The 19426-nt window shown below is 33.9% G+C and overlaps 1 protein-coding gene across 7 annotated transcripts in view; it reads left to right on the forward strand.

The window, feature by feature from the left end:
* Cop1 (COP1 E3 ubiquitin ligase) overlaps positions 1-19136 on the forward strand; it is a 165054-nt gene extending 145918 nt beyond the window's left edge. For all 7 annotated transcript variants that reach the window (XM_015491783.2, XM_015491786.2, XM_015491781.2 and 4 more), the window contains 2 exons: positions 16637-16681; positions 18801-19136. In XM_015491783.2, coding sequence (XP_015347269.1) covers positions 16637-16681; positions 18801-18818 — 63 coding nt within the window. In that variant the 3' untranslated portion in view covers positions 18819-19136. The remainder of the gene's footprint in view (positions 1-16636; positions 16682-18800) is intronic.
* Positions 19137-19426: the final 290 nt, after the last annotated feature.

Below are 19426 nucleotides of genomic sequence, written 5' to 3' on the forward strand. Positions count from 1 at the left end.
AAAAAAAAAAATAGCAAAAACCCATACTTTCGTGTTTATAATTTTGATATGAAAAAAGCTTAAAGTGGCTATGACACAAATCATCACTCCAAATTAACACTTTCCTAAGCCAGGTGTGGTGGCACATCCCTGCAGTCTCAGCATTGTGTTGGCTGAGGCCTGAGAATCACAAGTTTGCCTCAGAAACTTAGATCCTGTCTCAAAATTTTAAAAAATAAGAAGGACTAAAGATGTATCTCAGTGTTAAAGCACTCCTATTTTCAATCCCCAGTAACATCCCCAGCACTGGCAAAAAAAAAACATACTTTTTTTCTGGCAATGAGAAAACCAGAAATCTGTTTTCATAAAGAAAGTAAATGGCTTTGTCCAATTAGGACAAGAATCTCAATGGAGAGACTGTTACAGAATTAACAGTTATAATGTAGATTGTGAATTTTTCTTGTTTGAAGCCAACTTATCTCAAATACATTTACTTCTTTATTTAAAGAGAAATATTAAATTGAACTGTCTTCCTTGCTGTTCTCTATCCTCTAGGGATCTTTATTTGCAACCTCTGTATGATGATGTTCAGAAGGATTTACCCTTTCACCAAACATATGTCTAAAGGACTTAAGTAGATATACAGTTTTAACTTAGTGAACACCTGAAGAAGAAAATTCAGGGCTTTTAAGGCAAACTGTTGAAGACCGAACTGCTTACATTAATTTTCACTGGCCAACTTAACTACAGTTTTTGCTTTTTTTTAAAAGACAATTGTCACTAGTATTTCAGTGTATTTTATATTCCTCATGTCTCTAACAGTGTTCTGTGTGTTACTTTTAAGAGGAAATACAAGGTTAAAGATTATAATCTTCAGAGAGTTTGTCTTACTTTGTTTTATGACACAAACTAGAAACTTGCTTAGGAGAAAATATTGGTGATTTTTTTTTGAGGTCCTTGTGTGGCAGGTTGGAGCTTTTAAAACACTAAGCATAGAGGGTAAGGCATATATCATTTATATCTTCTGTCAGAGGGTAATGTTCTGGTTAGTGCTGGAGCCAGGTTGCCATATTGCTTCCTGTTGCGGTCCTGTATAAGCTGTGGATGAGTTACTTAAGTAGATATTAAGTAACTTTGCATGAGTTACTTAACCTTTCTGTGCCTCAGAAAGGTTTCTATTTTATTAAATTAGAGTAGTATTTTCCGTATAATATTACAGAATAAAACTAGGAAACGGATGGTAGTACATGCTTGTAACCCCGGGTACTGGGGAGTCTGAGGAAGAAGCATCACATGTTTAAAGCAAGCCTAGGCCACTTAGCCAGACAGAGGGAGAGGCACTTTCTTCTGTGGGCATTAGATAGCTCCCAATGCTTACTGGGCTGGAAATTGAAATTGCTAAATAAGAATATTATAGCAGTAGCTAGCCTGCATTGTAATGAGAAAAGATTAAAAATAGAGTCCATTATGTAGTTATTAAGTAATTGAGTAACTTGGTTTTTTTTCCATATTTAGTTTCCTTTCAGGAAATAACAGAAAATACTTACATGTAACATCTATCTTTTTTAAAATGTAAAGGTTGGACCCACATTACAATTTTTTATTTAAAGATGTAAATTTTGAACTGTATTTGAGGATGTAATTATAATCTCCCACCTCCTAGTACACAAAATTTTATTTTGCTTTTCTAGAATTTAACTTGTTTAACTTAATATGTGAATTAAAAAGTTTTATTAAAAGATAAGATTAAAGAAGATAACTCTAGGTACCTGGAGAGGCAGATGTGAGGTGATTAGATACATCACTGAAGAAATGGAACACTGGAAGGGAGGAAAATTCTCCTCTGCCCACTTAGATTCTCTGGGTATGCAAAATAAACTCACAGCAGATGGATTAAACAACATACAAGTTTATTTGATGTTCATAGTTTTTATATGGCACCAGGAATAGTAGAAGGAGCTTTATAGAGACAATTTAAAAATCCAGAGAATGTCTTAAGTTTCAAGGCTTTTAGGCCATGTGGACAAAAGAAGACAGAATTGACAAAAGAGAGGGACTTTGAGCTTCTAAGGACAAAAAAATTGTAGGAAGGCAAGTATATGAGAAACTAATGATAGGTAAGGACTAATTAGTAAGGTTGGTTTGTGTAGACTTTTGGTGCAATCATATCTCCAGTGATAAGAGTGCCATCCCTTTCCAGGCATGATAAGTGTCTGGGGGTGTGGGATAGAAGTGCATACCTTCACAAACGGAATTTATGATCGGTTTTCAAGCAGATAGAAAGAAGGTAGAGAGCTTGTCCCTTGTATGCTTTTCTCAGTGCCTTCCACTAAAAATAATCCTAATGCCAGGCTGACATATTTTGGGGTGGAATATTCTGATCTCCTAGAACATCAGAGAAAAACTAATTCGTATCTCCTTGCATAAAGACAGCCGCTAACTTCTTATTATCCATAAATAAAATTCTAACTCTGGTATGGTACAATTAGTTTTTTATGCTTACCCCACCTACCAGTCCCATCTGATCATCTAGTACGCATACACTTACACAAGCTGCTTTCCAGTCACACAATTTCTCATTATCCCAGAACCATTTTTTTAATTTATTTATTTATTTTTAGTTTTCGGTGGACACAACATCTTTATTATTTTTTTATTTTTATGTGGTGCTGAGGATCGAACCCAGCGCCCTGCGCATGCCAGGCGAGCGCACTACCACTTGAGCCTCATCCCCAGCCCCAGAACCATTTTCTTTCAGATTAATTCCATCTATGTGACCATGTCCTCCATCTCTTTTCTTGAGAAATTTCAGCTTTTGCTCTTCCGTGTTTTATTTGTGGCCTTATTTATAAGCCTTTTTCATCTCTTCTGAAGGAAGATCACTTAGTTGCCCCTTGAAACTTCATATTTCTTAAAATACAAGAAAGTAGGAGCTGGGGATATAGCTCAGTTGGTAGAGTGCTTGCCTCACATGCACAAGGCCCTGGGTTCAATCCTGGGTACCAAATATATATATATATATATATACATATATATATATCAGTCTGTCTCCCCCGCTTGGTGATGGATGAATAAAATTAATAAACTTTATGCCAAAGCCACAATAGTATCATATAGTATAATGATGAAATTTTATTATCTTTGTGAAATTAGTTGAAAAGTTATCTTATGTATTGGAATTCTCTAGAGAGAGAGAGAGAGAGAGAGAGAGAGAGAGAAATAATAGTATATCTGTAAGTAGATACATGAGAGGGATATTCTAGGGGAATTGGCTCACAAGGCAGAAAGGTCCCACAATAGACTGGGAAGGCCAGTAGCATGTCTCAGTCCAAATTCAAAGGCCAAAGAGCCAGAGAAGCCAGTAGTGTAACTGTCAGTGCAGGGCAGCAGGCCTAAGAATGTAGGGTTGGGGGTGGTGGACCAGGTATAAGTTCTGGAGCCTAAAGGCTAGAGAACTAGGAATTCTGATGTCCAAGGGCAGGAGAAGAGGGGATCCCAGTTCCAGGAAGGAGAGTTGCTTTTCCTTTTCCTTTTTTTTTTTTTTTTAATGCAGTCCCATAGCCAATTGGATGGTATTTTCAACATTGAGGGCAGATCTTCTCTACTCTGACCACAGGCTCACACCAACATCCTCTTTCCAAATACCCTACACACTTTATCAACTCTCTAGGCATTTCTTAATCCAGCCAAGTTGATGTGTATGATTAATTTATTCTTACCATCTTGGAAGCCAGGGAAGGCTTTTCTGGAGAAGTGTCTGTCAAGACCAGTTTCTAAAGGTTGAGGTATAGTCCCTTTATAAAGTGACTTTATAATATAGACTTTATATAAAAGGCCCTTTATAATATAGACTTTTTTTTTAAGGTATTGAGAATCAAACCCAGGGTCTTGGTGCATGCTAGGCAAGCACTCTACCACTGAGCTGCGTCCCAGCCCTCTTTTATTTTATTTTGAAACAGTGTCTCACTGAGTTGCTTAAGCTGACCTCCAACTTTAGAGTCTCCTACCTCAACCTCCCCAGGAACCAGGGTTATACACCACCACACCCAGCTTTATAATGCAGATCATTAGATAAATTGGTTTTAAGGTTAAATAACCTATAACATTATTACTAAGTAACTTTTTTATTTCATGATTTTTGACAGTTTGGGTTTTTTAAATTATTCTTTTAGCCTGCATAATATTCTTCAGATTTATTTGTAAGATATATATACTTTATTTCAGGCCCATGTGTATCTTGTTTCTCCATAACAATATTTCTCTTATCCCAGCTTTATTAAGATTCAGAGAGTTTGAGTAACTCGCCCTTGATAACATAGTATGGAAATGTTAGAGCTTTGAACTCATATCTTTCTGACTCCAAAAATTGATAAGAGCTTTATATAGTAAAGGAAACAATTAGGAATGTGAAGAGACAACCCACAAAATGGGAGAAAATCCTTGCTAGCTACTCTTCTGATAGAGGGTTAATATCTAGAATATAGAAAGAACTCAAAAAAACTTTACACCAAAAGAAAATCAAATAACCCAATAATAAATAGGCAAAAGAAGAAATACAAATGGCCAACAAATACATGAAAAAATGTTCAACATCATTAGCATTTAGGGAAATGCAAATCAAAGCTACACTGAGATTTCACCTCAACCCAATCAGAATGGTGGTCATCAAGAATACAAACAATAATAAATGCTGGAGAGGATGTGGAGAAAAAGAACACTTTTACACTGTTGGTGAGACTGTAAATTAGTACGACTACTATGGAAATCAGTATGGAGACTTCTCAAAAGACTAGGCTTGGAACTGCCATATGATCCAGCTATTCCACTTCTCGGTATTTATCCTGAAGAATTAAAGTCATTTCACTACAGTTGTACATGCATACCCATGTTTATAGCAGTACAGTTCACAATATCCAAACTATGGAACCAGCCTCAGTGTCCATCAACCAATGAGTGAATAAAGAAAATGTGGTGTGTATACACAATGGAGTTTTATTCAGCCATAAAGAAAAATTAAGTTATAGCATTTGCAGGAAAATGGATAGAATTAGAGACCATCATGTTAAGTAAAATAAGACAAACTCAGGTCAAGGATTGTATATTTTCTTTTGTATGTGGAAGCTAGAGAAGGAAAAGAAATGTGGAAGTGGATCTCCTAAAAATCAAAGGAAGATCAGTAGTGGAAAGGGACCAGGGGTGAGAAGTAGGGAGGAAGGGGGAAAATTCTGGGGGGAGAGATTGGCCAAATTATATGTATTTTTTTTTAAGTTTTATTGATTTTTTTTAACTATACGACAGCAGAATGCATTACAGTTCTCATTACACATATAGAGTACAATATTTCATATCTTTGTATATAGAGTATGTTCACGCCAATTCATGCCTTTATACATGTACTTTGGTTGTTTTTGTTTTGCATTACAATTCTTATTACTTATATATACCACAATTTTTCATATGTTTACATATAAAGTATATTTCTTTTGCATTATAGTTCTTATTATATATATATATAAATATATATATATATATATATATATACATACACACACACACACACACACACACACACACCACATTTTTTCATATCTGTTTATATATAAAGTGTTGATACCCAATTTGAGTCTTCATACGTGTGCTTTGGATAATGATGTCCCTAACATTCCACCACCCTTGCTAATCCTCTGCCCCCTCCCTTTTCCTCCCATCCCTCTTCCCTATCTAGAATTCATCTAATCCTCCCATGCTCCCCCTCCCTACCCCACTATGAGTCAGCCTCCTTATATCAGAGAAAACATTTGGCGTTTGTCTTTTTTGGGATTGGCTAACTTTACTTAGCATTATCTTCTCCAACTTCATCCATTTACCTGCAAATGCCATGATTTTATTCTCTTTTAATGCTAAGTAAAATTCCATTGTGTATATATGCCACATTTTTTTATCCATTCATCCACTGAAGGGCATCTAGGTTGGCTCCTCAGTTTAGCTATTGTGAGTTGTGTCATTTGATGTGGCTGTGTCCCTGTAGTATGCTGTTTTTAAGTCCTTTGGATTTAGTCCGAGGGGAAGGACAGCTGGGTTAAATGGTGGTTCCATTCCCAGTTTTCCAAGGAATCTCCATACTGCTTTCCATATTGGCTGTACCAATTTGCAGTCCCACCAGCAATGTATGAGTGTGCCTTTTTCCCCACATCCTCTCCAACACTTATTGTTGTTTGTCTTCATAATAGCTGCCATTCTGACTGAAGTGAGATGATGTGTTAGAGTAGTTTTGATTTGCATTTCTCTGATCGCTAGAGATGACGAGCAGTTTTTCATATATTTGTTGATTGATTGTGTATCCTCTTCTGAGAAGTGTCTGTTCGGGTCCTTGGCCCACTTGTTGATTGGGTTATTTGGGGTTTTTTTTAATATAGTATGTTTGTATGAATATGTAATAACAAATCCCATTAATATGTACAACTATAATGTACCAATAAAAAATGTGGGGAAAAAGAAGATAATGGTATGTGGGGGGAAAGCTTTATATATATTATGTTAAGAAATCAGAAAACATTGAAATTATGAATAATGACTTTTGGTTGGTTAAGTCCAATACTGGATTTAAAGTAAACATGAAATGCATATTTATGCCTGTGTTTGTTTTATATTTTTTAAATTGATATTGAGATATAATTTCTGTAAATGTGGGCTGGGGATGTGGCTCAAGCAGTAGCACGCTTGCCTGGCGTGCTTGCGGCCCGGGTTCCATCCTCAGCACCACATACAAAGATGTTGTGTCCACCGAAAACTAAAAATATTAAAAAATTCTCTCTCTCTCTCTCTCTCTCAAAAAAAAAAAATTCTGTAAATGTAAACGATAAACACTTTAGAAGTAGTTGATGATTTTGATAAATGGTTTATAAATGGTAATTACTACCTCAGATCAAATACAAAACATTTTTTATCACCCAGAAGTTCCTTTATAACACCTTGTAATCAATTCCATTCCCTTCTGCACTCAAGGATATTGATAATCTGCTTTTTCTCTCCATGTGTTATTTTTGTTTATTCTAGAATTTCATATAATAGGAATAACACTGTTTGTTTGTTGTTTGTTTTTTGCATGTCTAGCTTCTTGTGTTCACCTGATATGTTTGAAATTTGTTCACATTATTGCCTGTATCTATAGTTTTATTTTTTGCTTTCGGTTTTTAATCACATAGCATTCCAACTATACCACAAGTTATATATGTATCCACCAATTTTGAATATTAATCATGTTTGCAGTTTTGTACTGTTTCAAAAGGAGCTGCAGCAGACATCAGAAACAAGTATTTGCATAATAGATCTTATAATTTCTTTTGTATGAATACCTAGAAATAGAATTGCTAGATCATAGGGTAGATGTGAACCTAACTTTATAAGAAATTATCAAACCTTTTTTAAAAGTTGTTAGATTGGGGCTGGGGTTGTGGCTCAGCGGTAGAGTGCTTGCTTAGCACATGTGAGGCCCTGAGTTCAATCCTTAGCACCACATAAAAATAAATAAATAAATAAATAGGTATTGTGTCCAACTACAACAAAAAAAAATATTTTTTAAAAAAATTGTTAGATTATTTTTCACTCCTGCCACTATCCTGTGATTGATCATTCCAGTTGTTCTTTATCCTTGCCAGCACTTAATATTGTCAGTCTTTAGTTACCCTAATTAGTATAAGTCGTATTTCTTAAATTTTGATGAAGTCCAATTTATCAAGTTTTTTTATGCCACCTTTTTTGTATTCTAAGAAAAGTTGCCAACCCGGAAGATTTTATCCTACTTTTTTCCTAGAGGCCTTATTATTTTAGCTTTTGCATTTATATGTTTGATCTGTTTAGAATTAATTTTTGTAATGATATGTCATAAGGATTTAGGTTCTATCTTTTTCCCCCCATATATAAAGCTATTCCAGCAGATTCATTTTCTCCTCATGCTTATAGTTGTCTCAGCACCATTTGTAAAATTACTTTTTATTTACTTGCCAAGTTATTTTGAAATTCATTTGACCATGGATTGTCTGTTCTGGGGCTATTCTTGCTTTAAAAGTTTGTGGGGTTTTAATTAGAATTGCATAGAATTTACAGATAATTTAGGAGGAATTGATATCTTAACTAAATTGAGTCTCAAGTCTATGAACATGATATTTCTGCCATTTTTTTAAGTGTTCTATAATCTCTCTCAGCATTGTTTTATAATTTCCAGTGTCTAGGTTTTACGTATATTTTAGGTTTGTCCATAAGTGGTTTATGTTTCTTATACTATAATAAGTGGTATTTTAAAAAATTCTCCTTGCTGTTTATTCATTGCTGGTTTAATAAATTTATTTTGGTGTAATTGACGTTGTGTTGTGACAGCTCTACTTAAGTCAGTTTATTAATTCTAGCAGTTATTTTTAAATCATCAGGATTTTCTATATAGGTGATCATGTCATTTGTAAATAAAGACAGTTTTATTTCTTCCTTCAGATTTCTGTATTCTTTTTGACTATCACACTGGTTAGTATCTCTAATATGATTGTATAGAAATGGTGAGAGCAAGCATTCTCATTTTCCTCCAAATTTGAAGGAGGAAGGTTCCAATCTTTCAGCAATAAGTATAAAGAAATTTTTCATAGGTATCCCTTATCACCTTGAGGGGGTTAAGATTTTTTATTTTGAATGTATGATGAATTCTGTCACGTGCATTTTTGTTATCTGTTAATTGTGATTATGATTTTTCTCTTCTCAGTGAACTATGTTAATTGATTAGTGTGTGTGCGGCACACATGTGCATATGCTGGGAATTGACCCCACGGACAAGTACTAAGCATGTACTACTTAGCTATACTCCTGCCCTTTCATTAATTTTCTTAATAATAAAACCCAGCCATTTGCGGTAGTACACTCCTGTAATCCTAGTGACTCTGAAGAGTGAATCAGAAGAATTGCCAGTTCAAGGCCAGCCTCAGTAATTTAGCAAGACACTGCCTGAAAATAAAATGTAGCTCAATGGTAAAGCGTCCCTGGGTTCAATTTGTAAGTACCACCAAATAAATAAGTAGTATATACACACATGATACAATTTGACTCTTGATAAACTCAACTTATAATGTTTTATATATATATGTGTGTGTTTGTGTGTGTGTATATATATATGTATATATATGTATATGGTTATGTGTATATATGTATATGGTTGAATTCTCTTTACTGGTATTTGATTAAGATTTTTTACATCTGTTTATAAAGGAAATCGGTCTTTTTTTTCATGTCTTTCTCTGGCTTTGATTCATAGACTGAAAATATTTCTTGCCCCTCAATTTAAATTTTTTTTTTCTTCTTTATATTAAGGAATTTGCATCTTTCACATCATTGTTCCTTTCATTACCTGTCAGTTTTATTGGCATAAAGTTGTTCATAATATTTATCTCCTGATTATTGTTCTAATACCTGTAGCATATTTCATGATATCCCCTAATTTGTTCCTGATAGTAATTTATATTTTTCTTATCTTTTTGTAGAGGTTTATCAATTTTGTTGATTTTTTTTTCCCCCAAAGAACTGGGTTTTTGTTTGATAATTTAAATCTGTTTAGTCTATCTTATTGATAATCTGCTTTTTACTACAGCCATTTTTGTATGTATGTTGTGTGTGAATTGCTTTTTTCCTAGCTCTCTAAGGTGCAAGTTATTATATTATTATTAAAACTTTCTGCTTTACTAAGCATTGAAAGTTATAATTTTCTAAATATTGTTTTAACTGCATTACACAAATGTTGATGGTTTTGTTGTCTTTTTAGGCAAAATAGTTTCTCATTTTCCTTTAAGTTCTTATTTGACCCTTGAATTATTTGAAGTATGTTTTCCAAATTTTCAAATATCCGAGGATTTTTTCCAGATTTTTTTTTGTTATTGTTTTTTACTCTAGTGAAGTTTTATCAGAAAATATGCTTATATGATTTCACTCCTTTAAATTTACTGAAATGTGTTTTCTCTACATGGTCTGTCTTAATGACTTCTTCACATACACTTAAAGAGCATGTATATTTTGTCATGTTAGTAAAATATTTCTTTAAATATTAATTTGATCAATTTGGTTTTGAAAATGAAGTCATGTATTTGATTTTTCTGTCTACTTTTTGATTATTGAGAAGCATGTTAAAATCGACAAAAGTTAGTTGTATCCATTAATTCAGTTGTATCCATTTTTGTTTCGTGCATTTTGAAGATCTGTTTTAAACATGTATGTATTTAAGAATACATGCACCTAGTTATATAATTATGAAATGTTATTATGTATCTCATATTTGTCATGAAATCCACTTTTTCTTATATCAGTATAGCCATTTCAGTTTTCTTGTGATTAGTCTTCACATGGTTTATCTTTTTTCTTTTACTTTATTTTATATTTAAAATGTGTTTCTTATGGATAGCGTTGAGTTAGATCTTTCTATCCAGTCTTATGATCTCTGCATTTAATTACAGTATTTAAACCATTTACATTTAATTATCAATGTGGTTGGAATCATGTTTGTCATCTTACTTCTTTTTCTATTTGTCCTATCTGTTCTATGTTCCACTGACCCTTATTTCTTTTCAAAATTATGTTTATAATTTATTTGTCTTACTAGCTTATTAACTTTATTATTTCTTTTACATTATTACTGAGTTTTCTAAAGTTCATAATATTCATGTTGAAGTTTCTACATTCTATGCTTTGGATTATATTTTACCACAATGTATAATGGAAAAGCCTTACAACAATATGCTCCTGTTTTCCCTTTTTTATCCTTGTGCTTTTGATATCATATTTTACTTCTGTAAATATTATAATCACCATAATGCATTAGTATTATATTACATTTAGCTTAAGTAGTCAACTATTACTTACATTTACTTTAAGTAGTCAGTTACCTGTTAAGGAAATTTTAAAACAAACAAATATATTTTATATTCTCCTACATATTGACCATTTTCAGCAGTTTGCATCTCCTTTTTTATATATGAATTCTCATGTGATATTACATTCCTTCAGCTTTTAGAACTTTCTTTAATAATGTCTTATAGTATAGATCTGCTTGCAAAAAAAAAATGATCTTAGATTTATTTTCTCTGAAAATGTTTTGTCTTCATTTTGAGATAATATGTCTAGATTGACAAGCTCTCTCATTTCATAATTTTAAAGATATCATCTTCTGGTTTATACTGCCTCTGATGCTAAATTGTTTCTTGTTCCTCTACATATAATTGTCTTTTTTCCTCTGGATATTTTCAAAAGTTTGTTGTTTGTTTTCAGCCACGTAACTGATGTGCCTTGGTGTGGTATTTTTTTCTGTATGAAAATTGTTAAACTTCTAAGATGTGTGGGTTTTTCAAATTTGCAAATTTGAAAAAATTTTATCTCATGTATTCATATACTTTTTCTTAGCTCCCTCTTCTATTTGGGATTTTAATTATACATTGATTAGATTGCATATTGTCCTATATAGGCCACTAAAATGCTAATCTCTGTTTTCCCCCCACGCTTTTTCCTCTGCATCAGATTTGTTTTGTTTTGTTTCCTGTTTGTCAAATATATTATTGTGTTATTCTCCATTATTTCATCTTTCTCCCTGGTTATGCCCATCCAATGAATTTCTCATTTCAAATACTGTACTTTTCAGGTAGATAGGTTCCATTTGGTTTTTATAACTATGCCTTCCATTGCTTTTCTCATTAAATTCACTGTTTCCTTTAAACACTTGAAACATAATTATAATACCCTTGAAAATCCTCATGATATTTTTATTTATTTATTTATTTATTTATTTGTCATTACTTAATGTGTTTATTGATTTTTCTTTCATGGGTTTGTTTTGCTTTTTATATGCCTTGTTGTTGAATGTCTAAATTTTCTTGAATTCTTAGAAGTTCTGAAGTTTGTCTTGACAAAAAGTTATGTTTTTAAAATAAACTTGGTTCTTTGACCCTTGTTTTCAAGCTTTGTTGGGTAAATCCAAAGTAGCAATCAGGACACTTGCTATGAAGGACTAGATAGCAAATATTTCAGGTTGTATAGGCCATATGGTATGTTATGGATCATTGACATTGCCACTACAGTGCAAAGGCAGCCATAGATAATATATATAAATAAATAATGATAGCTGTGTTCCAGTAAAATTTAAATACATAAAGACAGGTAGTGGCGTGGTATGTATGTGTGTGTGTGTGTGTGTGTGTGTGTGTGTGTGTGTATATATATATATATATAGAGAGAGAGAGAGAGAGCTATAGTTTGCTCTCTTTAGGTTTAAAGAAGCATTTACTTTACATTTAGCTTAACCCTACTAAGTTCAGCGACTCAAGGGACTTTGCTGAGTGCCCAGGGCTAGTCTATGAGGTCTTTTCGCTCTGGCTGACACTCAACACTTGAACATCTCTCAGTCCTTTGTGAACTCTGGAATTTGATAATGTCATGCATTCCCAATATTCATGTTTTCTGTATTTATTGTTATTTTCTCAGCCTTGTAGTTTCACCCTAATGTAGAGTTTATTATGTGGACACAGAATCAAAGGGACCCCTAACCAAATTGCCAGAGTGCTACTTCTTTGTAACTTCCTCCTCTGTGGTACTTTTGCCTTACAAATTCTACCTATCCCAAGTCTCTGTCTCCTCAAGTCATTAAGCCCACTGTTTTGCTCAGACTCCTCTCTATTCTATTTGGATTCCCCTTCTTTACTTTGTGGTCCAGAAATTACCTCCCAGCAGAAAGCAAAGGTGATGGTAAGACACCTCACTTATTTCTCTTCTCTTGGAGACTAGAGCCCTGCTGTTCAGTATTGCCAGACACATTTTGTTCAGGTTTCTAGTTTATAGTAAGAGAACAAATCCAGTTTATTTAATTTGAAATAGCTAGAAATAGAAGTTGTTTTTATTTACATATCATAGGCTTAAAATATATTATAGATGTTTATGCCTATAATAAAACTTACACTTAAAATCAATTATATCTGTCTCCAGAAATAAATTCTCCAATTGCAAACTAAGCAGATAATTATTATTTTTCAACTTGCTCAGGATTTTAATATTGTCTATAATGGCTCTTCCGCAAGCACACCACTAAAAAGGAAACTGTTCTAGTAGATGCAGATTTGTTAGTTCAAGTTAGTTCACTGTCAGTGGCACTATAAGCAAGGTAGTTTATGTTGGTATATGTGATTTTTGTTTTTATAAAAGACCTGCTCACTTTTCCATTGTCTTTTCTTAATTGCTTCATATTAAGAGAAAATAGAAGATACTTTATTAGTTTAGCTGTGAGGAGAGTTTGGCAGTAGAACTACTAAAAAAAAAGAATATATTTACTTTAGGTTCTGCATAGCAGACTACAGCTAGCAATTACAAGCCATCCAAAATGCACAGGATTCATTCAAAACTTCTAACTGTAGTAACCTGTACATATCACTGCCAGACCTCTATAAAATAGCTGGTTTTATTTTCCTGTTGCATGCAAAAATTAATTTATCTTAAGCTAATATCTGACAGCCTGACATTTTAGTTCTAAATTATTTTTTTGTAATTACATGGTCTCTTGAGAGAGGAGGAATACTGAGATGTGCAAAGCTATTATTTTTCTTTTCTTTATAAATTCAGTTAGTTTTGAATGTTTATGAGAATTCTTAGAACACTGTCATTTGTGTTAGCCCTAGAAGATCATTTGAACTAAGCAGTCAATTCATATGTTGGCTTTTTTCTAAATGAGGTATTTGGGTTGGAGATGTGACTGAGTGGTGAGCACTTGCCTAGCATACACAAAGCCCTCGGTTCAGTCCAGCACAACAAGAAAAGGGATGGATATAGATATAGAGATATATAGTTAAACAAGCTATTTCTCTTTCTCCACAAGTGAAAGTGTTAAGAGTAACCCTCTAATAGCATCAAACAAGACTATTAATGCTGTAGTTTACCGGTGACAAGTCCTTGCTTCCCTGAATGCTGAAGTATAATACCAGAGAAGCAGACAGAGGCAAGTTTAGAGTGGAAAGTAGAAGCTTTATTAAAGGACAGCAGAAAGAACTTCTTCCCAGAGGAAGAAGGGGACCCAAAAGGCGAATCTATGGAAGGATGAGGTCTTCCCTTTTTTATAGCTAAGGTCATCTTTCAGCTTTCCCACACTCAAGTCTTTTGTTTCCCTTTATCTTACAGTGATAGAATGCAGGTGGGAAGGCCCAAAAGGTGGGAGATAGGAGGGCTGAAGGAGTAATCGGGGCAGGAAGGGCCAGGGGCAGCTTTTGATTAGCATTTCCCTGTTTGCTGGGAGCTGCTTCTTTAACAGTTCCTTAGGATGGGTTCCCAGGCCTTGGGGACACTAACATTTCAATTTCCCCAAGTGCTGCTCTGGTTTTCTAGACTCCATTCTCTATAATAGCCTCCATTTTGTTTATCTTACTCGATATTAGACCCGATTTACCTAACTACACTAACTACCTATCTTTAAATCTGGCTTCAGTGCTAGGGTTACAAAAAGAAAGGGTTTCTTCATAGTGGGTAGTTATCAGAAGTCTTCTTTTCTTTAGGTACTATAGACTTTAGATCTCTCCTCTGTGATTATCTAGATAAATTACATTTTTTATATGGAGCCTAATCTTATACCGTAAGATAATACAGATCAAGCATCACTAATCCAAAAATCTAAACTCTGAAGCTTTTTGAACACCAATAAGTGCTCTATAAAATTACCTTCAGACTGTGTGTGTCTATAAGGTTTATATCTAATGTAAATGAATTTCATGTTTAGACTGGTCCCATTTACAAGATATCTTATGTGTAGGCAGATATTCCAAAATCCAAGTCACTTCTGGTCTCAACTCTTTCAGATAAGGGATATTCAACCTTTACCAAGTTTTTCTTCCACCAGAAATCACTTTTGAATTATGTTATTTATAATCCCTGTATTGGGCAGAAATGGGTACCCTGCTACCATCAAATGAGTCCTCAACTTTATCAGGTTTTGCTACCCTCCTCCTTTGTATTAAAAAGTGACTAGAACATAAATGGCAGAAAAAGATGAAGCTTTTGGTTGTCACGATGTTTTGTGTTCACATAACAGAGGGAACAATGCATGATAGCATATAGTGGTGGCAGCTCCTGGCAGTAGCTTTCTTGGAAACTGGAATCTTCTTAAATAGCAACAAGACTGATTAGTGCTATTTTTGACCTAATTTCTGGATGATTTTTAAGGGAGAATCATTTCTGAGTCTGTAGTGGCAGTTTCAAAGCACAGCTTTAAGTTTTTGTTAGAAAGAAATTCCATACAGTTCCTCTTTTTGCGGGCTTCTGAGTCAAGCATAGAAATTCTACTTTCTCACTAGCTCAGAGTGAGTTAAATTTCCTAAGGAGACCCCAGACTTTCTCCAACCACTTTCTAAATTGAGATCACCAAAAGATCATTGGTCCCCTCACCTGAAACCTCCAATATGGAAGTACTGATTCTATTAAGTCCCTGAGACAGTCTGTAATTCCCCAAAGAGGACATGTAAACTAACTCCAATTGTGATTTCTAAAAGTATTCTAATTTCACCCAAAATTCTGGGATAATAGAAAAACTTGTCTTTCCTTATATGCCTATAGTAACAAGATGAGCAATTTTCAAAAGTAGCTTTACTAAAAATAAAAAAAAAATGTACAGTGGTTTAAAATTCCTATACCATATTAAGGAAATAAAATTGTTAACTAGGCTGAAGTAACTTTTCCAGCATTTGGACCAAAAGCTTTCTTCTCTGCATCACTTGGTCCTGAAGCCTGAAGGATATTCAGGTTGATCCCATGCTTCATTGAAGTTGAACCACTATTTCTCATAGTTACCATCAGATTTGGTCTTTCTGTCAACCACATGACCCCTCTGGCAGTCTTGAGTCTGTTCACCCCTCAGCTCTCTATCCTGGAGAGCAAAAGACCCTTCCAAATTCCAGAGCCCTATTAGATGCCCCATTTCTAACAGAAGGATGACACAACTCTTCCTGCTTTCTGAGATTCTTCCTTGATGAATCATTCTAGACCATTCCTTTTCCTGCCTTTCCTACTTTCCAGAGAAATGTTTTCCCCCTAAGGTATAGAATATGAAAAAATACTTCAGGACATAAATTCTCATTCAGTTAATCATCAAGGCTATTAATGATGTGTATTGCTGATAGAATATTTTTTAAAAGATAGTCTTTTTTTCTCAAGACAAGCATTCCCATTTTCTTGTTTTCTTAATTATAAATGTTTTTCCATAGAGACTTGTGCCAAAGTTATTGGCAGCATTTACATCAGTTACTGGTATTGAATGGTGAAAACGAATGAAGGAGGAGTGTTTTGGGAAAGCAGTTGCTCATTTTGTTTTTCTAAAGTCATTTGTATTTTATCTCATTTTTTGTTTTTCTTGGCTTCTTTTCATTGGCTGTCCTTTTTCCCTTTTATTTTTCTTTATATTCAAAACTTTTCTTCTCCTGGCTTTTTAAAATTAAAACTTAATTCTCAAAATATGTGGTTTTATGTTTAAAACTCCATAGTTAAAAGCATATTAAAAATTGGCTCTTCACTCTAGATTCTATTGGTAGCTTAGGGTGAAGTGAAGAAAGAAGGATGAAGAAGAAATCATTCTCTTGATTATACTTTAAAAGTTTTTGTTCTTTTCCAGGAGTCCAATGTGCTGATTGCTGCTAACAGTCAGGGTACAATTAAGGTAAGGTATTTTATATATCTCCATTTTTAAACTCAGATCCATTTTTAGACTATAAAAAGATCATGGAAATATACAGTTGTAGTGAACCTTATAGGTCATTTCAGATTATGGGTCTCTGTCTCCTTGTAAATGGCTTGATTGTAGGGGAAAGAAAGAGCTTGCATCTGTGGAGATGGTAGTACTTGTTGAGGTTTATGAATGCTGGATGGATTGATAGATGGTCAGATAAAAAAGATTGAAGCATTCACAGTGGGCCAAGCGCTGTTGAGCTTCTCTTCTCTTACACTGTAGCTAACCAAAGGACATTCCCTGCCCAGGTCCAAATACAGCAGGAGGTGCATATACATCCACTAGATTTAAATTTATCTTACTCTCATTTTACTTTTCCTCATGTTTCTCTTCCTTTTCTTTCCTGACAAACAGGTTTTTCTTCACTTGTCAAGGTGGGAGTTGAGAGTGTGGGGAAAAAATTTAGCGTTCAGTTGAAAATTGGTTGATCATGTGATGCCGTTACTATAATCTGAAAATTTGAGTGCCCCTTGGTAGTCTCAGTCATAAACTCATGATACAGTTTTCCACAGATTTTCCTTTGTAGTTAGGAGCTCAAAAAAATAAAAATGTTATCTACTTATACTATTGGATAGTTTAGCCCTTGGGCATAATACCTTAGATAAGCAAATTATGAGCTAAGCAAAACAAACTTTCTGAACAAAACACCATTTTGGTGGCTTTTAGTACATGGATTTGATTAGCGCATATTCCGAGAATACCTGTTCTTTCCACATATTTTTTCATGAAATATCAGGAAGCATTTTTTTTATATATATAACGTATCTACTTTACCTGCCAATAGGTATTAAATTTGCCATGAATTCCTTCAGCTCATCCCAAGTAGAGAATAACCCAGCCCTCAAGGGAGAAAATTCAATCCTAACAAGTACGATAGTGAGGAAATGGGCAAACTCAAAGCAGAACTGCATTGAACTGGTCAAACTAATTCACATGGTAGACTACTTTTTAGACAGCTAGTTTCTCTAAAGCCTCTTCTAAAGAAAAACCATGGACAGCGTAAATGAAAACTAGGTTTTTGAAATGATTAACATTTGTTATATTTTGAAGCCTCAAGCAAGATAGAAGGTCTTAGAATCTCTGATTTAATTGTCTCTTTTTACTCGTTGGGTCTCTCTTTATCTTAGCCTCATGGAATGGCATGAGTTAACAAAAAGAAACCTTACTCTTCAACAAGTTTGGCCTTTGGATCAATTGAAATTACTAAGATCTCTGCAGGAATTCAAAGCTACATTGATACTCATAGAGCCTCATTGATAAATCTAAGCTTTTTAAAAACAGTTTAGACCTCTTATGTTAAGTAGCTTACTTGTCCAATATAAAGATATCATTCCAACAGTCAAGTTAAACCTTAGCAGAGTAGCAAAGGTTGCATCTTTACATCTTTGCCCCCCAAAATTTTAGTCTCCTTGTAACTTAATTCTTTTTGACAGTGTCTCATAATTATCCTCGTGTTCATGGTCTTTTCTTAGCTATTTGCTCCCACTTTTTCTTATCTTTAGTTGTAGCAATATCACAACTTATTTTTATGAGGGGGTATTGCTTTAACACTAAAAGCTAACAAAATACCTTGACACCAAATGATTAACCAGAAAATGAAAAAACTAGTAGAAAAAGGCAAAGTTTTATGTGCTATATACCTTGATCACTGGTGTTTGGTCAGTGGTTTGATCAAACTAGTGCTTATCAATAGAAGTAATAGATTATATCCTAAATAGTAATGTTTCAGGTTTTCTTAAAAATGTGGAAGAATACCAACAGACATTCCATAAATGTATATCCATGCCACGTATCAGCCAGTTCATTTATACATGTTTTATCTTGAAGGCTCCCTAATTAAAATGGAGATAATTAACCTGAAAGAGTTCCTATAGTGGTTGATTTGAATGTAAGAAAGGGCTTATGTTCAATCCCTTCAAATTTGTTAGCATTATAACCAGGTGGTAAACATTTTTTATTTAGTTTCCACTGGTAAATACAGTAAAGAGTCACTAAACTCTTTTATGTTGTAAAGCTATTATATAACACTAATCCCTTTTTTCCCCATTAGGTGCTAGAGTTGGTATGAAGGGTTTACTGAAGTCGAGGGTGTGTTTGATCCTGCCTAATACATCTGCAGCTGACAATGAGAGAAGAAACGAATGTCACATGAAGTCTCGCCCCAAAATCATCATGGGATTTGTATTCTTTTGAGTACTTTATTTCCTTTTTTTCCTTCTTTATGACCTTGGGACATTGGGAATGCCCAGCGAACTCTCCGCCATCAATGTAACTCCATGGACTTTGCTGCTGTTGGTGGTGTGGTTATCTAATTTTTGTGATAGGGAAACAAATTCTTTTGAATAAAAATAAATAACAAAAAATAATAAAAGTTTATTGAGCCACAGCTGAGCTGGGAAAAGTTTTGTCAAATGTAATGAGAGATACTTTCTTCAAGAAGTTGCACACATGAATTACAGAGGAATGTTTTAGTGGATAATTTTAAGATCCATTATTTCCCAACCATTTTGAAATTATGTATATCAACTTAAACAAAACAAAGTATATGGGTATCTTCCAGAGAACTTAATGTTTACAATAGAAAAGATTACAATAACTAGTTCTTTTTGCCTTTTAAATGTCACATATACATACCCTAAATGTCAAGTCAATTTATTTTATAAAAATTATAGGTAA

This window comes from Marmota marmota, unplaced genomic scaffold (genome assembly GCF_001458135.2).
Source record: "Marmota marmota marmota unplaced genomic scaffold, marMar, whole genome shotgun sequence".
NCBI lineage: Eukaryota > Metazoa > Chordata > Mammalia > Rodentia > Sciuridae > Marmota > Marmota marmota.